Source organism: Loxodonta africana, chromosome 3 (genome assembly GCF_030014295.1).
Source record: "Loxodonta africana isolate mLoxAfr1 chromosome 3, mLoxAfr1.hap2, whole genome shotgun sequence".
In the NCBI taxonomy this organism is placed as follows: Eukaryota; Metazoa; Chordata; class Mammalia; order Proboscidea; family Elephantidae; genus Loxodonta; species Loxodonta africana.
In genome coordinates this window covers 34,795,109-34,806,668 of record NC_087344.1, presented here as the reverse complement: position 1 = coordinate 34,806,668, position 11,560 = coordinate 34,795,109, and the positions used below count along the sequence as shown (strand labels likewise).

Below are 11,560 nucleotides of genomic sequence, written 5' to 3'. Positions count from 1 at the left end.
AGACGACCCACAGGAACAACCCCAGCGCAGCTGCCCACAGTCTGGGCAGGGGAAAGAGTGGCTGGCCACGGACTGCATGGAGCCTGGAGCAGGGCAAGAGGTGCAGGGAGGCCCCGTCGCCTCCCTTCCACCATTGACGGAATGAGGTCTTGACATCTGTTGCCCTTCGAGGTTCCAGCCCCTGCGCCCGAAGCGCATCTCCCTGGGCTGCGGCGTCGGGGCTACCGGGCGGTCGGGCTCACCTGAGCGAGATCCTGCATGCTCGGGGCGCTCAGGGGTCAGCTCTGCAGGCGGCCGCGCCCTTTGACCTCTCAGCGGAAGGCCCCGCCCCATCGCGAGGCCACGCCCACAGAGGCAACGCCCCCCGGCTTCCTTAAAGGCACCGCGCCCACCTGCCACCTCCGTGCCCCGGAAGTTGGGATTGGAAACAGAAGTATTGGAAGGCGCCGCTGACTTCAGAGACGAGAGGTTCACACCAGCGTCTGGGGCCCGGACGGCGAGCGCGGTGTCGCACAGAGTCGGCCTGCCGGGGCGGGGGCCGGGTCCCGAGCGGTCCCGGTCCCAGCGCGGCCGGTGCGTAAACATGATTAATAATGGATCGTCCCGGGCCGGGCTGAACGTCTCGGCGCTTTCCTTCCAAGAATCTCCGGGCTTTTCTAAGCACCGCCTCCTAACAGGGGCGGCCCAAGAGGAAGGACTCGGCTCCTTACCCTGGGGTGGGGGCGTGAAAGAGAAGACCCCGGGCGGAAGGTCTGCCAAGATAACAACTCCCGTTTACTAACACGTGCGTGGAACAAAGTAGCCACACAAGTTATCCAGAGTCTTCTGAACGAGCAAGTTAATGAATCAAGGATGAGAATGGGGGGCCCACAGGTTAGCAGGTTACCTGGATGCTGAGATTATGGGAGATTTGCCTTCTTATTTGCATTTTTTCCCCCTACCATTAACACAAATTCCAAAGAACATTTTGTTATCTTTAATAAAAAACAGAAGCTATGAAAGGGCTGACTCAGTAAGGGAAGAGCAGGTGGGAGTACGGAGTAAGATGTATGTAAACTTATATTGACAGACTGATTGGATTTGTAAACGTTCACTTGAAGCTTAATAAAAGTTAATAAAAAAAAAAAAAAAAAGAAGCTGGAGGGACGAGGCCACACTGGGGTGTTCCTCGCCTGCCCCACCCCGCAGCCCACCTAGGGGCTCACGCTTTCTGGGGTGGCTAGGCTCCTGCTCATGGGGTGGGGCAGGACAGGGAGTTGGCTAGGGCCCCCCACCAGCACCAAGGGTCCCTCTGCACATGGGCCCAGTAGGGAGGGCCACCTGCCACCCCCTACCAGGCCCTCTCTGCCAAACTGCTCTCCTCATAGGCACAGATGCTGGCCAATACATGTGCGAATACATTGTGTACGTGCACATACACGTACGGGGCGGGGGGGGGGGCAGCCTGCAGGGTCTGCCACAGCCTGGCCACCTCCAAGGATCCCACCTGGAGTGTCCAGCCCGTGGTCCCTGTACCCCCAGCCAAGCGGTGTTCTAGCTGGTGTGTGTCAGCTCACCCACATGGGGTCTCCTCAGCCAAAAGGGGCCTCCCACCCGCCCACAGTGGAGGCCCACCCCCTCCACCCAGAGCCCCCACCATAAGGGTGAGCCAGGTGGGCACTGGGAGGGGCTGGGGAGGAGTTCAGTGAAGACAGACACAAGCACCCCTTTTGAAGTGCTGAGATTTTATTTCACGGTGACCGACAGACAGCACTGGGTTAGTAACGGTACACCGGGCAGCTCCCTGCTTCTCTGGGCCCTGGGCCTGAGGCAGCCCCGCCTCAGGGAGGATGTTTGCGCCACTGGCTCCACCAGGAGGACGGACAGGGGTAGGATGACAGGATGGACACAACAGTGCAGTTTAAGGCAGTTCTGGCTCTGCAGCTGCCTGTGCCTCCCCACCGCCACCATGGCCTGGGCCCCTGCACGTTCCTGGTCAAGGACACCACCCCTGACACCACATTGTCCACAGCTGCCCTCAACCAGGACACGAAGGCCAAGCGCCTCATTCCTCCAAATGTTAAATAACGTCATACATGAAGCACTCTGTGATCGGTGGCCAAGCCCAGACCCCCAGTCCCTCAGAAGGGGGAACGCCATTGGCCCAGGCAGGCATGCAACAGAGGTCAACAACTTCACACCCATGGCAGCCACACTCTCTCCTGGGGGCCTCAGTGGCCTGTTGGGGGGAGGTGGGCATAGCCATGTCCATTGGGGCTGGATGAAGGGGTGGAACCTGCAAGTAAGGGCACCCAGAATGGTCTGGCCCTGGCTTTTTCCTTCCCAGTACCCTGGGACTGATAGACACAGCTTCTGGGGGGCACGGTGTGTAGCCCCAACGGTAACAATGTTTTTAAGTCACAGTATTGGCACAGGAGGCCCAGGGTGGCCTACCACAATGTACCCCTGGGTGGGGGAGCAACTCAGAGGGGGACCCCAGAAAGGTCCTATGGGACTGGGGGGAAGGGCCCCCCTTGAGTCCCAGCACATTCCTGGCAAGACCTGAGGCCCTCTGCCAGAGGGTGTGACATGTGCAAGGGCCTGCCAGTGGGCCTGAGGACAAGGGGGCCAGCACAGGAGACACATGAAATGCACAGAAGGACAGTTAGTGTGACCACCAGGGACGGAGGCAGGATGCAGGGGCCAAGGCAGAGGGGTGTGTCCGTGGCATCAGGCTGAGCCCCGCTCCTGCCGCTGTTGTCCTTCAAGTCCTGGCTCCAGGTTTTGTCTGCAGCAAGGCTGCCTGGAGGAAGGGAGGCCGGGCCAGCAGTCCTTCCAGCCAGCACACAGGTGAGAAAATCATATCAAAAGGCAACGAGTTTACAAAAATAGAAAATAATTACAGCAGGTGGGAAGTGGTGGCAGTGGGGGCTCCTGGCCCAGCTGGCTCAGGGGGCAGGGCACGGCCGCAGCTGGGGCTTGGTGACGGCATCCTCCAGCAGGTGCAGCGGGCGCCGGCCCACCACCACATCCCGCAGGCAGCCCACGAAGCCGGTGCTGTAGGCCTTAGGCAGCCCCTGGCCTGCGGGCAGCTTCTCCAGGCCCCCTGTAGGCCAGACAGAGGAATGATCACCCGCCAAAACTCAAGGGTCTGCCAGCTGGGGCGGGAAAGAGCTGAGCCCCCCGCCACTCTGCTGTCCTGAGCTGGGCTAAGTCAGCTCTGCCCACAGCAACTGCCCCAGCAGCTGTGGTCTGCCCCTGTGAAACCCTGGGACCCTTGGCTGGCTCCTGACCATCCCAACACTCACCAAGCCACAGGGTTCCGTCTGTGTCGAGCTGCGAGGCGCCCAGTGGGGAGGAGCCGGTTACGGGGGCCTCATTGCCCACCTGAAGGGAGCCTTCCCTCTGTGCCCTGGGGTGGGGGGGAGACGATCAGGTGGCCCAGGGGCCCCTCTGCCACCTTCAGATCCTAACCTGACACCTTGCAGGTGATACTCCCTGAGGGGCTGCACTGATCCCCAGGAGAGAGCCTGGTGGCGAGGGGATGCAAATGGGCCCCAAGGAGCATCCCCAACCAGCACATGGCAGGGCAGGGACTCTCTTTCCAGGAAGGAAACCCTCAGCCCACACTGCTGCTGCTGCTGCTGCTGCTGCTGTGTCTTCACGTCCCTCCCTCCTCCCACAGGCCAGCGCACTCCCTGCCCACCTGTGTGCCTTGACCCGCAGCCATCGGTTGGTGTTGACAGGCACAGTGGAGCGAAGCACCACAGGCTGGGAGCCCAGGTCATAGGTCATCTGCAGGTGCCCGTCCACAATGGCCAGCGCCATGTAGTCTGCTCGCTCCGTGGCCGTGCCACTCCACAGCACCAGCCCCTGCGTGGCCTCCGTGCGCAGGCTCAACTCAAAGTGGTTGCTCTGCAGCGCCTTTTCACTGGGGAAGAAGGGGACAGAGTCTCAGGAAGGGACAGAGACCACCACCCCCAGGCCCCGGGGCCATGACTGCCAAGGCCACCAGGCTGGGGAGGGTGACTCAGGGACGTGTGGATGGGCAGATGGACCGACATGGATAATGAGGCAGGGAGATGGACAAGGATAGATGGGCAGACACAGAAGCAAGGGCAAGGGGAGATCAGGTGGCCGTCAGAGGGGCAGCGCGGCAGTGAGCATGATGGTTGGGCAGAGATGAGAGGACAATGGTGGGTAGCAGGAGGCAGCAGCCCGGTCCCTTGGGCACTGCCACGTGCTCACCTGTGAGAGGCCCCGGGATCCAGAGCTTCGGGGCTTAGAAGTGGGAAGAGAGGGAGGCAGGTGAGCAGGGGACAGACAGGCCAAAGCGCAGGGGAGGGGCCTAGCCACCATCCCACCCCACACCCCACTGTGAACACTGGATGGTGGGAGGAACAAGCGTCCACAGGAGACATGCAGGACCCTGGGCACTGGCTCCATCCCTCAAAGAACCCGACAGTGACGCATGAGACACATGCAACACATGGCAGGCGGCCAGGGCCCACGCCCAGTGCAGAGCTTAAGAGATGAGGTATGGGGTGCCATGGAATGGAGCTGAGGGGACACCACCCCTAGAGAGGCCCAGAGATGCCTGCATACTCACACATGTGAGCAGAGTGCTCACAGATTTATTCCCATGGGTGCACATACATTCACACAACAGCATCCATGTATACACATATTATACACACAGTGCACGCAAACACAAGTGTGAACACACACACGTGCACACTTGTACTGGTGCCTCCATGATGAGTGGAGTGGCTGCAGGGGTGGATGAGGTGCCTTGGCCCTCAGAAAGGGGTCCTGAGTCCCGGTGGGCTTCCGGAGACCAGGCAGCACAAGTCCTGGAAAGGGGTGACTGCCTGCTTCCGAGGTGGGAAACAGAGCCTTTCAGAAGCACAAACACTGGCCCCGGCCCCATCTTCCTCCATCTGGGATGGGGGGACTCAGAACAGAGATGCCAGGTGAGCAAGGGAGCAGAGGCAAATGGATGAAAGTTGAGTATGGAAGTGCAGGTGAGCTGGGGGACTACTTACGCTGGGATCTCATTGGTCAGTTCGCTTGGAAATAAAGAGACAGAGACAGTGAGAGGGAAGCAGAATGACGGCAGTGGGTGAGGGTGGGTGCCAGGCTTTCCCTCCTGGCCACGGGGCCATGGTGCCTAACGGTGAGAGCCTACGCAGCAAATAGGACCAGACAGACCACAAGGGGTGGGGTGTTACCTCTCGGTCACAGCGTTGAGGTACTCAATGTAGGTCCGCCCATCGAAGGCCACTGTGTCCAGGTCCCCTGCTGACTTCTCGATCAGCCCTGAGACACAGTGGGTGAGGGGAGGCCTCAACAGGGATTCCTGTCCCGGGACCCCACATCCCTCTGCCCCCGTATGCTCACCTTTCTCGCAATTTGGCCCTGAAAAGCCCGCAGGACACAGGCACTCGTAAGTAGCCTCCCGTGGGAGGCAGGAGGCCCCGTTGAGGCAGGGGTGGCCTGAGGGCCGGGTGCAGGGGTGGTCCATGAAGGACGAGACATCCACCACCCGTAGCACGTTCTCCTCAGTCAGCAGCTGGTGGCCTTTCAGGGAGACCTGTGGGGATGGGGGAGCCTCTGTGCTGCCACCTAACATGCATGTAGCCCCACCTCAGGAGAGCATCCCAGGAGGACAAAATCCCTGGACAGGCCCCTCCTTGGAACCCCTGCCCTCCCCACCCAGGAGACGCCCCCCATAGGCTCCACCCTACCCTGGAGAGCCCCCCTGCTGGGATAGGCTTCCCCCCTGCAAAGTACTCCCCACAGGCCCTGCCCCCCAGGTACCATCTGGATGGCGCCGTCAAAGCCTGTGGACACAGCAGCGGCCCGGGCCAGCTTGCTGAAGTCAGGGGCACCCCCAATGTAGAGTGGCTCCTTCAGGTTGAGGACCGTGTGCGGCACCTAGGGGAGGCACTGGGTGAGGGGCCTGTGGGGCCCACCCATCGGGCAAGGACAGGGACGCTGGGCCAGGTGAGCCTGCCCAGGGCACCGCCTTCCTGCCACGCGCCCAGCCCGCCTGTCTGGGAGGCAAGTTAGTCATAGGAACAGCCGCCGCCGGGCTCCTTAGTGGGGTGGGGGCTACTCTAGGGAGGAGGAGGCAGCAGACGGTACCTTGCGGGATTTCTGAGATCCGAAGAGCGGGGTGGGGGTTGCAGAGCAAGAGCCAGAGAGCAGGGAGCAGAGAGAGAGACGGACGGACAGACAGACCAGGCAGGGCACAGACAGGGAGAGAGAAAACAGTTCAGTGAGAGCCGGCAGGGCGGGGCTGCGCACGCCCGACAGGAGGGGCCAGAAGTGGAGGTGCGGGGACTCACCGGGGACTCCCCCAGCACTCGGGGCCCATCACCAACACGCAGGGCACCCTTGCGGCCACTGCGCTCCAGCAAGACCCGGGTCCAGGTGCTCAGGGCCACTGGCTCCTTGCTCCTAGTGGGGAGAGAGTATCGTGAGCAGGTCCTGCCCCTGCCTGCCTGCCACCCACCCCAGTGTCCCTGCAGCTGCTCACCTGATGACCGCTGCCCCCTTGCCCAGGTCATATCGGAACTCCAGGTGGCGGCCGTGTAGTGCCAGAGACACAAAGTCCCCCCGGCCGTCTGTCTTCTGCCCATTGTAGAGGATCAGGCCGTTGGGGCCACGGGCCAGGAAGACTACCTCCAGCGTCATCTTCTCCCTGGGGTCACGCAGGGTCACACAGACTCCTCTTGCCATTCCCTCCATGGCTGAACCCATTGGCTGCTTCCCCTCCCCCGCTCCCTGGCCCACTGACCCCAGGTCGCGCTCAAAGGTGTGGAGGCCTTTCAGCTCCAGGTAGGAGAAGCCGTTGAAGTCAGCCAGAAAGGGCCAGGAATCATCCCGCTCTGAGGCTGTGGAGGGCAGGAGACAGGGTCACACAGTACCAGGGCCCCGACTCCTGTTGCCTGCCCCCACAATCCCCTACCCACCTTGCGATCTTGTGCCAACCTATCTCAAAAACCTAATTCTAGCCCAGATTAGAACTTGGAACTCCAACCCTGACTCAAATCTGAACCCAAACCTGAAGTCTACCTCTAACTCAAATGCGAACCCTCGAGCCTAACTTCTGACCTTTGATTCCCACTCACCCCTGTGGCCCTCACCTGTCTGGCAGAGGGCGCCCTCACGTCCCGGGGGGCACTCGCACTTGGCCCCATCCCCAGGCAGGATGCGGCAGGGGGCCGCCCCGTGGCAGGGGTTGGGCAAACAGGGGCTCTTTTCATCGGCGCAAGTTGGGCCTGGAAGAGATGGAACGGGTTTCATAAGGCTTGAGCCCCCGCCTCAGACTCCCAGCACCCCACACCATCCTCACCGAAGCGTTTGGGTGGGCACTGGCAGAGAAACATGTCAGTATCCAGGGCCTGGCATGGGGCGTCGCCATGACAGGGGTTGGGCAGGCAGGGGTCATCCCCACACTCGCCCACACCAACACTGCGGGCTGCAGGCCCCTGACTACTCAGCTCCAGCTGCTGGTTGTTGATGTCCAGTAGGCGGATGCAACCCTGAAGGCCAGTGCTGACTGAGGTCCGCTCTAACACCCTACAGTCAGGGAAGAGGTCAGAGGTCAGAGGCTAGAATTCAGAGGTGTCCTTTCCTATAGCCAGCTTCAACCCACACATCCCACAATAAGCCGGGATCAGGCGTCAGGGTCAAGGCTGCCTCCATTCCATACCCCCACTCCTCCTTGGTGCTCACAAGGTGGCCGATCCCACAAACAGGACAGAATCAGGAGGTGGGGTTGAGGGTCAAGGGTCAGGACTGATGGTCAGGGCCAGGCCAGCCCCTCCTCAGTGGTCACCCAGCAACCTGGTCCTCAGGGAAGCTACCCACAGATAGGACAGGATCAGGATCAATGGCCAGGGATCAAGGTCAAGGTCAGGGTCACAGCATCCTCCACACCCAATCCCCCACCCCTTTGCTATCCAAAGGGTAGCCTGGGCCTCTTGGATACTGCCCACAAGCCCATTAGAAAGGGTCAGGGGTCAGGGGTGAGGGTTCAGGGCCACCCCCCTGGTGCTCACACAGTGGCCTGGTCCTCGGGGACGCCACCCACAAAGAGGTCTGTGTCCAGGTTGAGGCCATCAGTGCCACTAGGGCTTTCACCAAGTACAGGGGTCTCGCCATCCACTGACAGTGTCCCTTGACGCCAGTGCCGTGACAACTCCAGGCGGTGCCAGGGGCCTGGCTCAATGGGCACCAAGCTGGTCAGTATGGCGGGTCCAGAGCCAGTGTCAAACCTGGGGGAACATGGGATGGTGCTCTGGATGGCCACCTGGTCCCCCCAACCTCCCTCCTCCTCACCCCACCCCAGCCCCCGCAGCCCAGGGTGCTCCTGTTCAACCATGGCCCCTTCCCAGCCCTGTCCCGCCCACCTGAGCTGCACGCGGCCCCCCAGCAGAGTCAGTGCCAGGAAATCCTTGCCACGGGCATTGCCATTATAGAGCAGCAGCCCCTGTGGCTCCAGAGTCCGGAACTCAAGTGCCAGGCGCAGTGTGTGGTAGGCGCGCAGTGTGGGGAAGGCCAGGAAGGAGTGGCCCCTGAAGGCTGGCACTACAGGCCGCAGCACTGTGGGGCAGTGGGGAGAGTCAGGCCAGGGAAGGACAGAGAAACCCAACCTGCACATCCCCGACTCTGCCCCTTCCGGTCCCCAGCCCTGCAACCACCCTCCACTCAGCTTGTCCCCCCATGCTTAGCCCTGACCCACTCCCCTATGTTCCCAATTCACTCTCCTACCCGTCTCACAGACAGTGCCACCCCTGCCTGCGGGGCAGCTGCAGCTGAAAGCCTGGCCGGCATCCTGGTCCTGGCAGGTCCCGCCGTGAAGGCAGGGCTGTGAGTCACAGGGCTGTGGGGGCCGTGGGGTGCCTGGGAGCAGGGGTCGGCGTCCGGGCACGCGGCTTGGAGCAGCAGTGGAGGCCCGGCGGGTGGTAGGGGGTGCTGTGGTTCTGCTGAGGGGCCGGCTGGTGTGAGTAGGGTAGAGGGTTCGGGGGGTCACAGAGGCAGAGGGCGGGTGGGCAGCAGTAGTGGCTCCGGCCATGGCAGTGGTGGCTCCCGGGGTGAAGAATGCAGGAAACCAGTCTGAGGAGGAAAGGGGGTTTACAAGGGCATGGGTAGGGTGGATGCAGAGCTGGGAGACATGGGTAGAAAGGGGGTAGGCCTGGCAGCACTCACCGAAGTCCATGAAACGCATATGTTCCTGCAGCGGCCGTTTCACCACCAAGGACCTGCGGCGGGATGCCTGGATCTGCCTGAGCAAGGCCCGTCCCACGTCAGCTGCCCTGAAGGTTGTGGCTGGGGAAGAGGAGCGCTAAGCACAGCAGAGTGGGTGCAGAGCCCCACTACCTCCAGGGAGGGACCTGGGGACACAGGCGCTCACTGGGGTCAAAGTGGGCTTCCACGATGGCACGGACTAAGATGCCAGGCCCCAGGTCCTGCAGGCGCACGCTCCGGAAGTCTTTCTTGACATCCGAGTTCCGGAACAGGTCATCCAACTGTGGGCAGGGAGGGGGTGCAGGGCTCTTGGGGGTGCCCAAGCCTGGCTGAGATCTGTCCCCAGGCTGTCCTGCTGCATCTCCCACCCCCCAACACTTTTCTGGGACCGTCCTCTGTCCTGGGACTTGCACCCCACCCCATGCCCGTCCTCACCGCACTCTCAATGCTCCGCGCCATCTCCCCAAACAGCTCTGACTTGGGGTCGGCCATCTCAGGTGTATAGAAGAGTTCCTGTCCCTCAACCTCCTCAAGCTCCAGCACACCCTGGAACGCCTTGGTGGCTGCAGAGGAGAGGGCAGTGAGGCCCTGCCCAGCACCTGCCTGGCCTCCTGGCCGGCTTTGGGCATGGTGGACTGCAAGCCACCCTGAGGCAGGGGCAAGTGGAGGTTAGTCAGATGGTGATGAGGTTAGTGGGGACCCCTAGTGGGGGGCTGGCGTCAGTTACCACACAGACTCCTCGGGGCAACAGCCCAGGCTGGCTGACGACGAGAGAGACATTGTTAGCCACAGGTCTTAGGCGAACACACGTGTGGAGGCTGAGACCATGCACACATGTGTGCAGAGGCCGACACCACACACGTGCAAAAGCCAGAAGACCATCAGCAGACGTGGACTGGCCACGCCCAGGCCACTCTCTGGGGTCTTGCCCATCTCCCCAGCCCCAGGGCCATCTACTTACCTGGGCAGTTGGAGCCCTCCGCGTCCAGCGAGGCCGTTGTCCCATCTGAGCAGCAGCCCAGAGGTGAGTTATAGCAGGAAGCCCTCTCGATGGGTGGTCCTGGAGTCACAGCATCACCACCTTCGGGAAGCTCAAGTCCTGGGGCAACACAGTGTCAGCCACGCCCCGGGGATGCCCTGGGGGTCCTGCCCACCCGTGCCCTGCGCCTGCACGCACCCCCAGAGCCGGCTCCACTGGCCTCCAGGTCCCCACTCAGGTCCTCGTCACCACTCCCGCCATCGGCGCTGCCTGATTCACCAAAGGCTGACGTGGCCAGGCTGGCCACCATGGAGAAGGCCGTGGGGGGCACTGTCAGTGCTGGCCGTCCTGTGGTCCTGGGCATGCTGGCTGTGGTCCACGGTCGCACTGAGGGTTGAGGGGTGGGCCGGCCATGGCGGGTACTACTAGGACCCAGGGGAAGGGCACTGGGGGGGACCGGCAGTGCCCTGTGTATGACAGGCTTGGCGGTGGCTGCAGGTGTCGGGCGGGTGCTGGGAGTGATGGAGTCTGCAAGGAGCAAAATTGGGGTGGGGGCAGATGAGGAGCAGGTGGGGGGAGGGGACAGGAGGTCAGGGCAGGGTCAAGCCTTCCCGGCTGGTATCGGGGCGGTGGATGCAGGGCCTCACCCTGGCAGGGCCCGAGGCTTTGGACGGAGATGTCCAGGCCCTGACGGCAGGCGATGGTCCTCAGCTGACACTCGTCACCATAGGTGATGCCGTCCGACCCACAGACCTGAGGCGGCACAGGGCAAGGAGGCTCAGGTGGGCCATACCTGTCCTCCATCCACTGCCGTCACCCATGTCTCCCCACCCTCACCTTGGTCGCATTGGCCTCTGAACATGTGGGCGTTGGGCACACACAGTGAGCAGAGCCAGCTTCCTCCACGCAGGAGGCTCCAAACTCACAGCGCATCTCCGCACAGGTCACAGGTGCCACAGAGTCTGGGGGCACAGATACATGAGCCCACGCCAGCTGAGGCAGCCCGGCCCCCATGCCAGGACCCGCCCCATCACAGGGCGCCCAGCTGCTGCCTGGCCTTGCCCTTACCTGCTTCACAGCCAGTGGGGCCCAGGGCCCGGCCATCTGGACACTGCCCGCACTTGGGGCCTGCCACGCCAGGCTTACAGGAGCACAGCCCGCTCATCTGCTCACAGTCATCCCGTACAGCGCCCCGGGGGTCACAGCTGCAGGCTGGGGTGAGGGGGAGAAGCCACCAGACGTCCAAGCCTCAATGGGTTCCCATCTGCCGGCGGGGGCCCGCCCAGCCCCTGCCAGGTGTGGGACAGAGACCTCTAGCCCAGGACACAGATGTGGGTGGACAAA

The 11,560-nt window shown here is 62.4% G+C and overlaps 1 protein-coding gene across 3 annotated transcripts in view; it reads right to left on the bottom strand.

The window, feature by feature from the left end:
• Nucleotides 1-1,645: 1,645 nt before the first annotated feature.
• Nucleotides 1,646-11,560, bottom strand: part of AGRN (agrin) — a 35,728-nt gene continuing 25,813 nt past the window's right edge. For 2 of the 3 annotated variants that reach the window (XM_064281052.1, XM_064281054.1), the window contains 22 exons: nucleotides 11,285-11,428; nucleotides 11,054-11,178; nucleotides 10,864-10,969; nucleotides 10,415-10,744; nucleotides 10,199-10,336; nucleotides 9,673-9,800; nucleotides 9,404-9,518; nucleotides 9,199-9,318; nucleotides 8,761-9,105; nucleotides 8,400-8,592; nucleotides 8,049-8,264; nucleotides 7,340-7,566; nucleotides 7,131-7,265; nucleotides 6,782-6,878; nucleotides 6,521-6,685; nucleotides 6,330-6,441; nucleotides 5,800-5,916; nucleotides 5,380-5,572; nucleotides 5,211-5,298; nucleotides 3,686-3,910; nucleotides 3,288-3,391; nucleotides 1,647-3,085 (listed from right to left, as the gene is read on the bottom strand). In XM_064281052.1, the coding sequence (XP_064137122.1) occupies nucleotides 2,928-3,085; nucleotides 3,288-3,391; nucleotides 3,686-3,910; nucleotides 5,211-5,298; nucleotides 5,380-5,572; nucleotides 5,800-5,916; nucleotides 6,330-6,441; nucleotides 6,521-6,685; nucleotides 6,782-6,878; nucleotides 7,131-7,265; nucleotides 7,340-7,566; nucleotides 8,049-8,264; nucleotides 8,400-8,592; nucleotides 8,761-9,105; nucleotides 9,199-9,318; nucleotides 9,404-9,518; nucleotides 9,673-9,800; nucleotides 10,199-10,336; nucleotides 10,415-10,744; nucleotides 10,864-10,969; nucleotides 11,054-11,178; nucleotides 11,285-11,428 (3,581 nt within the window). In that variant the 3' untranslated portion in view covers nucleotides 1,647-2,927. Of the gene's footprint in view, nucleotides 3,086-3,287; nucleotides 3,392-3,685; nucleotides 3,911-5,210; nucleotides 5,299-5,379; nucleotides 5,573-5,799; nucleotides 5,917-6,329; nucleotides 6,442-6,520; nucleotides 6,686-6,781; nucleotides 6,879-7,130; nucleotides 7,266-7,339; nucleotides 7,567-8,048; nucleotides 8,265-8,399; nucleotides 8,593-8,760; nucleotides 9,106-9,198; nucleotides 9,319-9,403; nucleotides 9,519-9,672; nucleotides 9,801-10,198; nucleotides 10,337-10,414; nucleotides 10,745-10,863; nucleotides 10,970-11,053; nucleotides 11,179-11,284; nucleotides 11,429-11,560 lie in introns of all 3 variants that reach the window. The other variant, XM_064281053.1, reaches the window with a different exon arrangement.